The sequence below is a fragment of the Myotis myotis genome, unplaced genomic scaffold (genome assembly GCF_014108235.1).
Source record: "Myotis myotis isolate mMyoMyo1 unplaced genomic scaffold, mMyoMyo1.p scaffold_m19_p_2, whole genome shotgun sequence".
Lineage (NCBI taxonomy): Eukaryota > Metazoa > Chordata > Mammalia > Chiroptera > Vespertilionidae > Myotis > Myotis myotis.
The window spans coordinates 209,923,810-209,940,204 of record NW_023416324.1 but is presented as its reverse complement, the minus strand read 5'-3'; the positions used below and the strand labels follow the sequence as shown (position 1 = coordinate 209,940,204).

Genomic DNA, 16,395 nt, shown 5'->3' with positions numbered 1-16,395 from the left:
TCCCCTCTGCCGCTTTCCGGGTCCCCATCCCATAGCCGGGGAACCCTCACGGTCTTCCCATCGTCACCTGCACTTCCGGCCCCCCACTTTCTCTCTTCCTAGACGCCCTCCAAGCTCCAAAGCCCACTTCCGGCCCCCCACTTTCTCTCTTCCTAGACGCCCTCCAAGCTCCAAAGCCCACTTCCGGCCCCCCACTTTCTCTCTTCCTAGACGCCCTCCAAGCTCCAAAGCCCACTTCCGGCCCCCCACTTTCTCTCTTCCTAGACGCCCTCCAAGCTCCAAAGCCCACTTCCGGCCCCCCGACTCCCTCCGGGCTCCACAAAACGCACGCCTCACCCCGGTTCCGTCAAGGGCCCTCCTCATTGCGGGTACCGGAGGGGGGAGCCCAGCGACCCCCCCCGCTCCCGCCCAGTCCCGGTCCCTCGGGCCGCGGGCTCCCTCGGCCTCGCCAGGCCACCCGCAGCCCGGTCCTTCCGCGGCCCCGCCGCCGCCGCCGGGAGCAGCCGGGAGGAGCCGGGCGGGGCTGATTCGCGGCGATGACGCTCCGGGCTCCCTGGGACCTTCGGTTCCGGCTCCTCCCCCCGCCCCCGCCCCCATCCCCTCAGCACCCCCCTCCCCCAGGCCGGACCCCGCCGCTCGCAACTGCGCCCGAGTCTCCGGTCCGGCCTCGGTGTCCCGCAGTAACTCCCACTCGCTCCCCCCCCCCCCATCCCCCCGGACAGCGGCGGCCCCTCCGGTCCCTTCAATCGTCAGCTGGGCCGCAGCGCCGCCTCCCCCGCCGTCCAACACTTTGCCTCCCCCCTGCGCGGACGGGCTGGTCCGTGGGCCCGGCCCCGCTGGCTCCTCGCGGCCCATCACCTACCCCCCAACCCTAACGCCCGGATCCACTGCCCGCGGCCTGCGACCTCCTCCCGAACCCTTCGAGGGACCGGGAAGGGAAATGTGAGGTTGACCTCGATATCCCCGCGCCGGGACCCCCCCACCCCGCTCGGGTAGCGGAACTAGTCAGTGCCTAGAGGTCCTGGGGGAGGGAACAGCACCTCAACTTACAAACCCCCGGAAACCGTACCTTCTAAGGCGGCATGGATGGACCTGGAGGCATTAGACAGAAAAAAACCCACCTTGTTATTCTCAGGATGTGAGATCTTGCTGTTGGTATTTGTCATGTTTGGCTCAGATAAACTAAAAAATTGTCTAAAAAAAGAATAATACAAAACTCCAAAGTAATTAACATTTTTAGAATATAAAGATGTTTATTTAAACCGCATCATACTGATATGAGCTAGTAGTGGAAACAGTCAAAAATATAATTTTGTTCTTTTAAAATACATGACTTTAAAAATTGGAGTAATTTATTCTAACAGTAGTACAAAGTACGGAAAGGTTCACACTGGCAGACTGAGTGTCTAGCACCTTTGAACAGAGATACTCAGAGTGCGGGCCCGGGCAGCCCAGGTTCCGACTGCCCAGGTGAACGATCCGGGTGACTGAGGGTGTGCTGATCACAGAACAGCGCGGCCATTTGGGTTTTGCTCAGCTGCTGGGAGCGCCACAGAGAACAGACAGAGTGGGAAAGCTGGGCACTGAATTCATGGCTGGGGGCTAGGAGATCGGAGAGAAATGTTGAGACAGAAAGAGCCCAGATGGATGAGGAGGTCAGTCAGATGGACAGTCCGAAGGCGCTGACGATGCAGCACATGGTCTAGTTCTCCCATCGCATGGTCAGTAGCGCTGCCCCAGAAGCAAGAACTGGCCCTGTGTAGTCCTGCTCCGTCCTGCTGCATGCTTATACAGGTCACAGTGTATGTGAATGGTTTCCCCAGCTTGGTGAGTCGGCTTCAAGTTTGTTCTACATTTGTGGTCCACGGATTGGCTTTGCTGTGCTGGTAGGTGTTGCCACCAGTGGCACTTTCTATAGCCTCTTTCACAAAGTTGCTCTTTCGTCAACAAAAGTAGTCTCTTCCGCAGACTGGTCTTCCACCTTCACAGTCTTCCACCTTCCCCAGCATGTCGCCTTTGCTGCCTACGTGACTGCTTTTGAGGACAGAAAAAAACCCTAATGTCTGGCACTTTTTGGCAATATTATCTGCTTGAAAATAATACATGCAGAGATGTATCTGATCTTCCACAAGAAGATGAAAAATGTTCTCGTTGTTGAGATTTCTTATTGAGGCTATTAATGTTTAAATGTAGGAATTACATCTCTTAGGACCACAGAACGTGACATGGTGTTTAAAAGGCACCGGAGAGCCGTAACCGGTTTGGCTCAGTGGATAGAGCGTCGGCCTGCGGACTGAAAGGTCCCAGGTTCGATTCCGGTCAATGGCATGTACCTTGGTTGCAGGCACATCCCCAGTGGGGGGTGTGCAGGAGGCAGCAGGTCGATGTTTCTCTCTCATCGATGTTTCTGACTCTATCCCTCTCCCTTCCTCTCTGTAAAAAATCAATAAAATATATTTTAAAAAAAAAAGCACCGGAGAGGACAATCAGCAATGCAATGGACGTGAGATGCTGCATCCACCGTCTCATCCTGATCCAACCCTGGTGTCTGGGCGGAAGGTCTGAACTCCTGCTGTCCTAAAACTGAGCAGCAGGTCTTGCAGAGGCAGCCACGCAAAGTCAGAGTCGCTGAGATTGTCCACACACCAGGGCCTTCCTGGTCCCATCCCATAGGCAGCCTGCAGAAAAGGGCAGGTGTTGGTCCCAGTGGCTGAGGAAACCCTGGGTCAGTTCTGGGGCGACAGAACCCCACTCTCCCCATCTCCAGCCCCGCCCTCACTAGAGTCACATCCTTCCCTGAACCTGCCACCCCTGCCCTGGGACCAGCAGCCCGTACCAAGCTCTGCCCACCCTTTGCACATCAGAGTCACCCCAGCCCTGACAGATGTTTTGAGCTGAGGACTAAAGTGAGTAATGACTCAGTCTGCTCCCTCACTCAGGTCTGACGCTCTGGGGGTGGGGAGTGGGGGGGAGGGTCTAAGGACCTGGTGGGAGCTCTGATGGACAGGAAGGCTCATCCTGAAACCAGACAGCTTGGGGTTCATTCTAAAACCTGACACCCTTCTCTTCCTTTCCCTTCCAGCCTCTTACCCAGCAGGACACAGAGCTCTCAGTATGACCGTCCCAGCCCTGCCCTGTTCATTGGGGCCTGTCAGTGGCTCAGGATCTGGCGTGTGGAGGAGGCTGGATGTCAGGTGATTACACCAGGGCTCAGCCAGGAATCCCAGGCCTCCTTCTAACCTTAAGGTTTGCCTCCTTAAGTAGTCCCTACTGTTTGCCTCCCCCCTTACTGGGCCTTTCAGAGCCACGTTCTGTGAACTCCAGCCTTTTGAGTTGGGTCTGCAAGGCCTTCCACCTCTTCCTGGGCTTAGACCCAGGCCACTCTCCTCTTAGCCCCCTGGGTATTCCCCTTCCCCTGGACACATCACATGGCGCCAGCATGCTGCCATCACCTGAACGTGAGCACCGCCCCTGCCGTGTGCCTGCTGCTCCCACACCACCCATCCTGGGCCCAAACACAGTCTCCCAAACAGAGAACCTGAATCAGGACTGAGATCCCCAAACCCCTTCAGCATCTACAGGCCTTAAGCCTTGGTGGGAGCCCCTCCCTTTCCCACTGGCATCCACAGTGAGGAGACGGCAGCACTCAGGGCTGAGCTTGTGCAACTTCTTGCTGTGAAGTGATAACATGTGTTGGTCTCCTGGTCTAATTTCCAGGAGGCGGGATCAGGGATCAGGGGTCAGGCTGGGAATTCATCTTTCCCTGTCCTCGCCCCAGGCCATCTGTCCCTCATTTCCCACATAATGAAGCCCTCAGTACCTGTTACTTAAAAGCCCAGCCTAAGATGCCAACTATGATTGCGCAGGTGAGGATCACAGGGAGGACCGAAGTGATGGGCGTGTTGGTTGTGGCCTTGGACGGGACTGTGGCTGTGGCAGTGGTTGGTGCAGCTGTAATGGAAACACGAGAGTGACAACCGTGCAGAATCCAGTTCCATGGAGATGCCCCTCAGCCCCTGCTGTCCCAGGCCATTCTATTGTGCAGTTTCTACCCTCCACGTGTGGCAGCCACAGTGACAGAGGCTGGGGTTGGAGCAAAGAGAGGAGATGGGCCCCGGCCCCTTGGGGCTCACACAGCTAACGGGGGAAGCAAGGATTACAACAATCACTCCTGTTGGGACAGAAGAGGAGGTGACACCTGAGGGAGGTGGCAGAGAATCCTCCTAGGGCTGATGTGAGGTGGTGTTAAAGGATTTCCAGAAATAGACCAGGTGAGATGAAGACACATGAGGCTGAGAAGAGGGAACAGGACAAGGAAAAGGTCTGCAAACGGAACGTGTCCGCAGGTTTGCAGTCAGCAAGAAATCCCTGGTGAGTGAGTGGTCCAAGGTCATGTGCAGGCAGAGATGTGAGGAAGTGAGAAACCCAAGGAGGGATCGCAGAACATTCCTATGGCCCTTATTCTCCCAAAATCCCTCACCGTGGTGGATGGGTCACTTTCTCCAACCACACACAACACACAGACACACACACACAGTGTGAATGTCATTTCAAGGGACCTACAAGTTCATTTCCTCTGTGGAATTACCTTGTGTGCTCAGGGGACACAAAACTTGTTGAAGCCACTTCCTACAGTCTCCAGCTGAGGTCCTAACAAGGAGATCAATCATAGCTCTGTCACTCGCCAATGTTTGCTTCAGCAGAATGCCTTCACCGTGCAGCACTGTCCAGTGTCTGTTCTTTGTGTCAAAGCGGAGAGATATCTGTCCATCCAGTCCAAACTCGCAGGATGCAGTGGTGAGTCCATTGGATTCCTGCTCACACATCATGCTGCCCTGCAGGGAGAGAGGACCTGTCCCCAGCACCATGGGAAAGAGGTCAGCCTTGGGCCTGACAGAGCCTTTGTCCCCACCTGGTGTCCAGCCCTCTGCTCCCCTGGTCCTGCTCTCCTGGTCCTGCTTGTCCTCTGTGTCCTACACTGACTCCTGAGGCTCTTAGCTGGGACCAACTTCCCATATTTACATAAACACTATTGATCCCTCACCCTACACCTCTGTTCTGCCTCCACCCTGGTTTTGTAAACGTACCGCTGGTTGCAGGAATGTCTGCTCTAATGTCCAGCAGGGTCTTCTTGAGCTCTTCCACCACGTACTGCAGAGCGTCTCTCTGGTCACTCCAGGCCTGTGTGGCATTCATCTCCAGGACACTGATGAGTCTGACCTTGTGGCCACCACAGGTATAATGAAGAAATGTGTTCCCATTGACCTGGCCTTGAATTTCACACCACGGTTGTCCATTAGGAGTGACTGTGAATGTGTAGCCCAGAGAGGGAGCACCTGTGAGGGAGGAACACAGGGGTGGGAATAAAGGTAACTACGCGCCCCTCCCCATTCTGGACAGCAAGCGACCCCCTGATGGCCTGGCGGCTCTTGTCCTGTTCGCGTGCAGATGGCAGGGGCTTGGGCTCCCACTTTGCAGAGGCCTTTAGTGAGGCGGGTGGGTGAGGGGTGCTGTCCTAGCTCAGGGTGGAGGAGGGGGCTTCGCCCTCTCTCCCATCTTCCTCCCGGTCCCTTTACCCAGGACTATTTGTGACAAGTCACAGGCTCATTCCCGTCCCTCTCACCTGACAGAGGCAGCCAGGTATGCAGAGGCCCCGGGACTGAAAGTCGCCCGCAGAGATGATGGCCAAGGGGTCTGTGCCCCACCCGGCGGGAAGGTTCCCCACCCCACCGCCGGCTCGCCCCAGATTCCATTTTCCCAACTTACAAGTGTAGCTGCCGGTTCCCAAAGCAGAAGTAAGAGCAACAAAACGGGGCTGACACCTTCAGACCCAGACCCCTCCATCTCGACACTTACTCAGGAGTGTTCAGGCCCTGTCAGGGCCGCAGCCCATATCTGGGCAGTCTTGGAGCCTACTGGCCTGTGCCGCCCCGCCCACGGATCTGGGAGTGTTCCCCGAACTCCGGGCGTCGGGGGCGGAGTCTAAGAGCTGTTTCCTGAGCTGTCTAGAGCCACCCGGGTTCGCGCCCCCCCCCCCCGTTCCCCCCCCCCCCCCCCCCCGCCACCTGGCGGTTTTCCCGGTGTCTGGGGTGGGGCGGAACCGCCTCACCCCGCCCTCCAGCCGACCAGACCGGCCAGACCTGCCCGTGATGCCCCACCCACCCATTGGCCTGGGGCTCCACTCCCGCCCCCGTCCGCGCCCACAGATTTGGCCTGTTTTTTCCCCCGTTTTGGGGGTGGAAGTGCAGGGTGAGGGGGTATAGACAAGAAGGGAATTTTATTCAGTGAAAACACCTCTTTCTGCCATCCGTCTGTTAAGGCCCCCTCCACTCCCGGGACTGTAATTCTTGTAATATTTCACCCCCCCTCCTACTACCCACCCGGTGGGCCTTACACCACCCAGGGCTCTTCACCCCATGGCCTGTCACCCTATCTTAAAGGGCACACACTCCAGGGATAAACTAAACCCGTCATGGGGATGAGGGCACGGGGACTGCGGCTGTCAATACTGTATTGTGAACTGAGAGTTATTAGGAGGCACATCTAACACTTCATTACGTTATACATTTGAAACGAATACAATGTTGTGTCCATTATCCTATCTAATAAAGGCCCAACAACCATAACGCGGAACCCCTCAACCGGGACCAGTGGCATAGATGGCCATAGGGGGCGCACTGATCACCACCGGCCAGAGGCTCCACCCCGGAGGAGGGGGAGAGGCGCAGGGAGGCCTGGAGGCTACGCTAAGGCCCAGGGATCCCAGGAACCAGAAGCCCAGAGCTTGCTTTCCAATAAAAAAATAAATCGGAAAAAAAAAAAAGCAGCGGATGCGGCCACCCTGGGAAGAACAGCTCCTGGAGGGAAAGGCCTCCCCAGGCCCAGCCCAGCTTGGCGGCCCGCCGCGGGCTCCCAGGGACTCACCGGTGACGGTGCCGGTGCCGGCAGCAAGCGCAGCCCCTCAGACTCCAAAGCGACGGCCAGCTGCGCCCCATCGAGCTCCCAGGCAGACGCAGCTCCCCCCCATCTGCAGCTTCTGGCTCTCTGCCCACCCCTCTGCATACCATTGTGCTTGGGGCCCTGGCTTCAGCCTCGCCGACCAATAGCGCCGCAGCACAGCCACAAGGCGGCAGCACCCAGCTACCGGCTTGGCTGGGCACTGACTTGGCTGCGGACTGGTACAATGTGCGTTTACAGTTGCAGGGAAGCGGGCAGCCCGCTCCTGCCGCTGCCTCACCTTTAGGCTAAGAAAGGCCCGCTCCTCCTTCCGGAATCGAAACCTCTTGGGGATGAATGGTCCCAGCGATGGCCCCAGCACATGCTCCGTGTCACTGTCACAGCCCTTCCCAGTCATCACAGCCCGTTCCTCAGCCGCAGTACCCTGTCCCACCGACTGCCAGTCCTCACCTGTCACCCCCTGAGGACACCTGATGTTATCCTATCTGAAATGTGAGCAAGATCTCAAATGCCCCCTGTCAATGGCTCCCTTGCCCTACCTGTCTTCCTCTAAAAACTTTGCATTTAAAAATATATATTTGATTGATTTCAGAGAGGGAATAGAGATAGAAACATCAATGATGATGGAGAATCATTGATTGGCTGCCTCCTGCACATTCCAAACTGGGTATAGAAACCTCTCCCTGCCCCTCTCCCCTGGCCAGCAGGCCCCGGTGGCAGCACAGGCACTGAGGGAAGGAGGAGGGGGGGAGGCGGGGAACCATGGGGTGGTGGGGCGCTGAGAGCAGCCAGCGGGTGGGTGGGGTGTGCTCGGGGTGGAGGAGGGGGCTTCGCCCTCTCTCCCATCTTCCTCCCGGTCCCTTCGCCCAGGACTATTTGTGACAAGTCACAGGCTCACTTCTGTCCCTCTCACCTGGAAAGAGGCAGCCAGCTAAGCGGACACCCCGAGACTGAAAGGCGCCCGCAGAGATGATCGCCGAAGGTCTGTGCCCCACCCGGCGGGAAGGTTCCCCACCCACCGTGGGCTCCCTGCACATTCCATCCCTCAGGTTCACTCGCCCCGACTCAATTTCCCAACTCACAGCGGGGAGCAGCGGGTTCCCAAAGCAGAAGCAGGAGCAAGAAGATGGGACTGACACTTTCAGACCCAGACAGCTCCATCTCGACCCTCAGCAGCAGTGCACGTACCCAGGACAGAAGGTGGTGAGCGGGTGAGGTTGCCCACTACTGTCAGGCCGAAAAACTTCAGCCCCGCTCCCTCCACACCTCGCATTTCATTGGCCCTCCTTTGGCCCCGGCCCACACGCCTGACCCCCCCCTCCCCCCCGCCCCCCAGTCATTAGGCCCGACCCTCCGTGCGCCTGGACCGCGCCATGCCCCACACTTGCCCCCCGGCCCCACTCCCGTCCCCGGCCGCAGATTTGGCCTGTTTTTCACCAGTTTTGGGGTGGAGGGGTGGAGGGGGGGAAGTGCAGGGTGAGGGGGTAGAAACTGGAAGGGAATTTATTCAGTGAAAACACCTCAATGGTGTCACAGCATTGCTGCCATCCCTCGGTTAAGGCCCCTCCACTCCCGGGGCTGTAATTCTTGTAATATTTCACCCCCCCCCCACTCCCACCCCCACCCGGTGGGTCTTACACCCCCCAGGGCTCTCCACCCCATGGCCTGTCACCCTATCTTAAAGGGCACACACTCCAGGGATAAACTAAACCCGTCATGGGGATGAGGGCACGGGGACTGCGGCTGATAACACTGTATTGTGAACTGAGAGTAATTAGGAGGCACATCTAACACTTCATTACGTTATACATTTGAAAGGAATACAATGTTGTGTCCGTTATCCTATCTAATAAAGGCCCAACAACCATAACGCGGAACCCCAGACCAGGACCAGTCGGTAGGAGGCGCACTGATCACCAGGGGGCAGAGGCTCCACGCAGGAGGAGGAGGGAGAGGGGCGCAGGGAGGCCTGGAGGCTACGCTAAGGCCCAGGGACCCCAGGAACCCGAAGCCCAGAGCTTGCTTTCCAATAAAAAAATAAATCGGAAAAAAAAGCAGCCGACGCGGCCACCCTGGGAAGAACAGCTCCAGGAGGGAAAGGCCTCCCCAGGCCCAGCCCAGCTTGGCGGCCGCCGCGGGCTCCCAGGGACTCACCGGTGACGGTGCGGTGCCGGCAGCAAGCGCAGCCCCTCAGACTCCAAAGCGACCGACCGACCGCTGCTCCCCATCGAGCTCCCAGGCAGATGCAGCCCCCTCCGCCTGCGCCTTCAGGCCCCTCACTTCCCCTTTCTTCTTCCTGCGCGGCACAGTCCCGCCGCCCCCCGCTTCCTGTACTAGTGTCCTTAGGGACGGCTCGGCCTCTGGCCAATAGCGCCGCAGCACAGCCACAGGGCGGCAGCACACCAGGCCTGGCTGCGGACGGATACCCTGTGCGTTTGCATTTGCAGGGAAGCAGGCAGCCCACTCCTGCCGCTGCCTCACCTTTAGGCTAAGAAAGGCCCGCTCCTCCCTCCGGAATCGAAACCTCTTGGGGATGAATGACCCCAGCGATGCCCCAGCACAGGCTCTGTGTCACTGTTGATGGGGCAGAGGCCATGTGCTCAGAAAAGTGCCTTCTTCCCGAGTCCAGGCCCCTGCTGGCCACGCCCAGGATTTAACAAGACCCGACTTGCGCCTGGCCAATCGGCAGGGCCACAGCCAGCTCCCCTCCCCTCACTATTAAAGCCCTGATTTTCACAGGGGTTGCTCTCGGTTTCCAGTCGCTGCGGTCGACTGGAGGCCCGGGTCGGGTTAGCTAACTCAATAAAGGGCCTTCTGCTTTTGCATCGGACTGACTCCCTGGCATGGTTTCTTGGGGATCTTGAATTCTGGGCATAACAACTGTCACAGCCCTTCCCAGTCATCACAGCCCGTTCCTCAGCCCGCAGTGCCCTGTTCCACCCACTGACAGTCCTCTGAAATGTGAGCAAGATCTCAAATGCCCCCCTGTCAATAGCTCCCTTGCCCTATTCCTTCTTCTAAAAACTTTGCATTTAAAAATATATATATATTTGATGGATTTCAGAGAGGGAATAGAAATACAAACATCAATGATGCTAGAGAATCATTGATTGGCTGCCTCGTGCACATTCCAAACTGGGTAAGGAAACCTCTCCCTGCCCCTCTCCCTCAGTTCTTCCCTGGCCAGCAGGCCCCCAGTGGCAGCAGGACACTGAGGGAAGAAGGCTGGGGGTGGAGGGGAGGAGAGGAGATGAGGAACCATGGGGTGACAGGGCACAGAGGGCAGCCAGCACCTGGCATCTGACATCTGTTCCTTCTGCACCTGCCTGGTGAGCTTCACGTTCTCTCCTGACCCCACAGGGCCTTGGGTCCTGATGGGCCTGGCCCTGATCGCCCCTGATCGCCCACCAGGCCTAGGGACCTCATCGTGCATGAATTTCGTGCACCGGGCCTCTAGTGTCTCAATAAAAATAGAAAATGAAAGAAAACAAATGCAGGGGGATTGATCCTGACACCAGAAATGTTGCACCAGCAGGACTCAGCTCACACCCATAGCTTCACGGGGTGTCCCTGGTGGGCCTCTTGGGGCAAGGAATCCAGTCTACAGAAAGGAGGGGAGCACTGGCCTCCCTGTGGGTCCCACGTCCTCTCACATTCACTCCAGCCTGAACCCACAGGCCGAATAGAACCACTGATACCTGGAAGGGCTTGTGAAATGGACAGTGACTCAGCGGCTGGGCTGGGCTGGGGAGGAGCAGTGACTAGGGAGGCAGTGGCCTCGGTGAGTCTGGGGAAGTGAGTGCCTGGACTGCGGGGTGCGACCCTCTGGCACAGCTGCTGGGAAGGCCCAGGGGGAGAGCAGGGGGGTGTCAGAGGGTTTGCCTGGGAAAGCGGTGCGAGCAGAGTTGGGGTATCCAGTCACCTGTGGGTCGTGACCCTCCGTGAACATCCCTGGTCCACAGGGCGACCCTGGGCTGGGGCCCTCTTCCCAGGGAGGGCGGGAGCTGTGGGGTGGGGGTTGGGCGTTGGCAGCATTTCCTGCTCCCTCCCCGACCCCCGTGACCCCCACCCCCCATTTGCCCAGCATCACTCTGTAGCCCAAGTCCCCTGTTTCCTGTCCCTGACCTCGCCTTGCCTGGTACACGGAGGGGAGCTGAACAGGGCGTGGCGGCACCCACCCTCGGGAAGGTTCTGAAACCCCGTGGGCGCCCTGGTCTCTGTCCCAGAGCGCCCCCCGCCCCCCATTCCGCCGCCTTCCGCCCCGCAGGTTCCATTCTGGCTTCACCGCCACGCTCCGCCCAGGGACAGTCCCGTAGTAGAAGCGGGGCCAGGAGGACCGGACCCAACTGGGTGCCCACAGTCCACGCCATGGGGACCTGGAGCCCGAGGGCGACCCAATGTGTCAAGGAGCCGCATCCATAGGGTCCAAGGAGGGAATGAATCCCGAGTGTCGTCCTGCCCCTGCCCCTCCGGGCTGCCCCTCCCCAGGCCGGGCCCTGCTCCTGGGGGCGAAGTGCCCAGCATTTCCATCCCTTCTCGGGACCCCAGACCTTTTCCTCCACCCCAGTCTCCTGGCCACATACTACTTCCGGTCTCCTTCCCAAGTTCACAATCATTCCTTGTTTTCTTAAAAGACTCAGGGTTTTCTGCCTCCGCCCCCACCGCCGCAGGCTCCGCCCCCCCCCCCCCCCCCATGCCCGTTAGGCGGGGAGGAGGCGGAGGCGGAGGCGGAGAAGAAGGCGGTGGTGGCGGGTGGAGGATCGGGCGCTGTTCTGCCTCTGGAGCCGCTGCACAGCTGGGAATCCCCTGCAGCTCATTAATTGTGTAGTAAAAACCAAGTCACATCCAAAATTCCATCGAACCGGGCACATATGAGTCACAGTTTACTGAAAAAGAGCCAGCAGCAATGGATCAAGAATCCAACAAGGCCCTGACCGGTTTGGCTCAGTGGATAGAGTATCGGCCTGCGGACTCAAGGGTCCCGGGTTCGATTCCGGTCAAGGGCACGTACTTTGGTTGCGGGCACATCCCCAGTGGCGAGTGTGCAGGAGGCAGCTGATTGATGTTTCTCTCTCATGGATGTTTCCGGCTCTCTGTCCCTCTCCCGTCCTCTCTGTGAAAAATCAATAAAATATATTTAAAAAAAAAAAAGAATCCAACAAGGCTGCCTGGCCCAGACCAGCGGGAGGATATCTGGTGAGTATTAGCTGCCACCCTTAGCCTGTTAGTCCGGAGGCACCGAGGAGCCCGGGTAGTCCTGGGCCGCTGACGACTTGCTGTGAGACCTGGGGCAGGTTTATCACCCTTCTGAGGAGCAGATTGCATCCTCACCAGTCCATGAGGTTGGTGGCCTGGACGTTCAGGGGGTGCCCAGCTTACAGATGGCCACATGCGATCCCAACACTTACCACCAGGGGGCAGCAGAGTCCCTGCCTTAGCCACTGACACACCAAGCAGGCAGCACACATTGAGCCTGTCACTAAGGTCACCTTCACGGGTGCACACAGTGGGAAGCAGTAGCAACACACATCTGGGCTGTTCACTGCCTCCCCCTCCATGGAAAAGGCACGGGGTGGTCAGGGGCTTGGGGAGACCAGAGCGAGCGCCCCCACCAGGAGCAGGAGGCCTCAGTGTTCACCCGACTCCCTAAGGTGGGGAGGAGACAAGGCCTGGGGCCCACAGCCTCAGGGCAGGGAGGCTCAGCCAGGGGCCCTGGCAGGTGCACCGTGACCACAGAGACGGTGAGGTGGGTGGCCAGATGGGGCAGCCAGGGGACATTGTGGCCTCATGGGCTCTGCCTGTGTGGTCAGGCCTGGTAAAGGGTCCTCTCCCTCAGAGCCCAGTGGACAGCACTCTGGCGGTGCCCTCCTCTTTCTGGAACAAACTAGAACCCAGAAGGGAGGACACACGAAGAAAAAAATTTCCCAAAGTGATTCCTTTTCCACACACAGTGACACCGTGCGCTGTCATTTTAAGTGGAAAGCAACGAACACACACAGAGATGCACACATGCACACACCCCGTGTGTCTCCATCACTCTGGGCTTGGCCCCCTCACCCCTGTGGGAGCTTCCCCAGACTCCGCCTATCCCTATCTGCCACTCCTTCCAGCAGGAAGGCCCCCCACTCTTGCCAGTTAATCCATATCCATAAAGAACATGGGGTGCCCCATGTGGGAGGCAAAACTGGCCTCTGTCTTGTGGGTGGGGTGGAGTTTCTGAGCTCTCGCTCCTCCCTAGTCTCCTCAGACCAGCTGTCCTTAGAGACGCTTTCACTTTTGCGCAGCCTAGCGTGTCAAGAAACCAAAAGTAGGGGGTTGGGGTCCTGTTGGGTCCGGCTGCAGCCATAACTGAGCTGTCCTTAGATGCCCGTGGCCTTGTGGTCACTGCAGTTCTTGCTTCGGCCTTGTCATGGGCTGAGCTGTGTCCCCCCAGATGAGGCCCTAAGTACCTCAGGGTGTGGCTGTATTTGGAGATGGTTCAGGTTCAATGAAGGTCACTAGGTGGACCTATTCCAACAGGATGGGTGTCCCTATAAGAAGAGACTGGGACTCACACACACACTCACACACAGAGGTACGACCAGGTGAGGACACAGGGAGCCAACAGCCAAGTGCAAGTGAAGGCGAGAGGCCTCAGGGGAAAGCAGCCCTGCAAACACCTTGACCTTGGACTTCTAGCTGCCAGACTGTGAGGCCATACACGTCTGCTGTTTGAGGCCCCTGCCTGTGTATTTGTTCCCGGGGCTGAGCTGACTACTGCGGCCTGAAGACACTGCTTTCGGCTGGGCGGGCCTGCTGGTGACAGTGGCGCTAGGCTCTCAGAATCCTGGATCATGCTCCTTGGGGATTTGCAGGAGTGCTGGGGCCCAGCCCAGGCAGGGGATTGAGAGAGCCCCCCATCCTGGAGGCTCCCCGACTTCCTCAGACCCACACATTGTCTCTTCCAGCTCCAGGGGGAGTCTGACACCATCAGAGGTTCCCGCCCAACATCAGTCCTCGGGGCTGTTGCAGGAAGAACCCAGAGGACACTCTGCACCCTCCCTTCCTCCTTCCAGGTCACCTAGTCTCCCTGGTGGGACCTGGAGCGCATCACCTGGGCGGGTTCAGAGCCTGCACACCTGCTGCTGCTGGGTCTCCGCTGGCCGGCCCTCCCTCACCCTCACCTCATTCATCTCTAGTCACTCTCCCCTCAGGGGCACCCCAGACAGTCCTGGGCCACTAGGGCCAGGCCCCACCCCCTCTTGGGTACCTGGCTGTTCCCACTACAAAAGCCATAAAGATGAGGATGGCCAGTGTCCCACAACACTGCTGGTCCTTGCGCCCCTCCCAGAGTGCTTTATAAACATAGATTCTCAGGACCCACCCAGACCCCCCGGATGGAAGTGTCAGGGCCGGAGGCCAGGAGTCTGTGCTCTTAATAATTCCCCAGGTGATGCCTGTGGCCAGGCAACCTTGGGAGGATCTGGAACAGCAGTGGCCGCCTCCCTGGGCACAGGAATGAACAGGGAGAGGTCTCTCTGAAGCTGCCTCTTGGATCCCAGGCCCACCCTCTCCTCCCACCCAAGATGAGACTTAAATGTAGTCACGTGGTTTTGGAGGAAGAATGAACCACACCCCCTCGTGGACCCTGGTTTCCACCTTAAGCAGCAGTAGCAGGAAAAGCATTCACTGAGCACCTACTGTGTGCCAGGTGCTGTGCCAACCACATTGGAGCCTGGTGGCCCCCATTTATCCCCCTCAGAAGCTGGTAAGGGGCTCGACTGTTAGCGGGGAGATCCAGGTATCAGAGCTGAGTCACTTACCTGGTGTTCCCACTGGTGATGGCCTGGCCAGGACCCACCCCATCTGCCTGACCCCAAAGCTGGAGATGCAGAGTCTGGGAGACACACCCTGGCCCCAGGGAGTGGGGTCCAGCCCTGGGAGACTGGAACAGGGAGACACAAAGAGCCACACAGGGAGCCAGTGGTGTTTCTTTACAATAAGCAGTTTTTGTCCCATTTACTTGTTTGTAAAATCATTTGAAAAAGGAGAAGTCCCTTCTGGCAGATCAGCACTGTGCTAGGGCCCCCCAGGGTCCCTGTGCCGGAGGACGCAGTACAACAGCGCCCCCTGCCACCGGCCTCCGGGCTCCCCTGGGCTCTCTCTCCCAGGAAGGCTCAGAGCAGCTTCGGGTCTGTCCTGTCCACAGAGGCCTGTGTGGGGCGGGGCAGGGCAGGGCAGGGCCGGGCGGGAATCAGCCCTGGCAGCAGTCCCAGAGTCTGAACAGGGTGCAGTGTCCCGGGTCAAAGGCCCTGCCAGCCAGATGTTGCATGTGTCTGCCTGGGAGCGGGCTGAGACCCAGAGGCTGTGCACAGGTGTTAGATGCAGTTAGAAAGGGAAAGGAGCCGGGCGCTGAGGGCAGGACAGACATCCTCAGGGCAGGGCAGCCTCCTCCGTGGGGCAGGCCTGTCACCCAGCACCCACCTCCGCCTGCATGATAGGGGAGCATGAAAAGGGGAGTCCCACTAAGGCTTGGGGCTGGGAGTGGGGTGGCCTGGCCAAAGGCTGCAGACCCCACGTGACCCCGTCAAGGCTCCCCAGCCTGTGGTGCCAGGAGGGAGGCTCTGCTGTCGTGGGATTTCCCCCAGGATCAGGGATTGAGTTGTAGGGCAGGGAGGTGGCGGGCCCCACACCAGGTGTGCAGGCTGCTGTCAGGGAAACAGCAGAACGGAAGATCTGCACATATGCACCAGCCCTAACACACGCAGCTCACACGCACACTCAAACACATAGACATGCAAAGCACAACACACATACACAAGTGTACACACAGCAACACATCCACATAATGTGCACTCACCCACACATGCACATCAGCGCACACTCTCCACACACAAGCACATATACACACATATACATGTGTTTGCACACACACACATACCTTCAACAGCCAAGGCCAGCTCTAGGCTCTATTTTCTGCCTCTCATTGCACTGGCTTCCTTACGTGTGTGGTTTGTACTTGAACTGAAAGGACAGTCACACACAGAGGTCTCCTACCCGTTTCTCTGCAGAGCGTTCATGTCAGGTGCTTCCAGGGACCTGACATTCTTTGTGGTGCTCAGAGCCCTGGTTACCTCCTGATGCTGGTGCTGGCAGAGAGCGGGTGGGGCTGCATGCTCAAGGGCACCCCAAGGTCACAGGAAGGAGGGGATGGGAGAAGCAGGGGCGCTGGGCATTGTGAGGAGCTGTCAGGAGCCAGGGAGCACTTTGCCTTTACCCACCAGGAACCAGAAATCGATTAAAAAAAAAAGTGTCTCAAAAGCACAGGTTTCCAAAGCCAGTGCCTGTTCAGACAGAGCCCTGCTGGCATTGAGGGTGGACTTGCAGGCTGGGGTCGGGCTAGGAGACCAATCTACTGGAGGACCAGGTGGGGAGGAACCCAGTTCCACCGGGACATGT

General features: G+C 58.3%; 1 protein-coding gene and 1 pseudogene across 1 annotated transcript; both read right to left on the bottom strand.

The window, feature by feature from the left end:
- Nucleotides 1–1,227: 1,227 nt before the first annotated feature.
- LOC118675811 lies at nucleotides 1,228–2,666 on the bottom strand (annotated as a pseudogene).
- LOC118676873 (UL16-binding protein 6-like) lies at nucleotides 1,335–8,026 on the bottom strand. Its single transcript, XM_036351495.1, has 5 exons — nucleotides 7,871–8,026; nucleotides 5,088–5,336; nucleotides 4,589–4,852; nucleotides 3,821–3,951; nucleotides 1,335–2,678 (listed from the first exon to the last, which is right to left on the bottom strand). Exons 1-4 carry the CDS (start codon nucleotides 7,992–7,994, stop codon nucleotides 3,824–3,826), a joined length of 765 nt encoding a protein of 254 aa, XP_036207388.1. The 5' UTR covers nucleotides 7,995–8,026; the 3' UTR covers nucleotides 1,335–2,678; nucleotides 3,821–3,823.
- Between the last annotated feature and the right edge of the window lie 8,369 nt (nucleotides 8,027–16,395).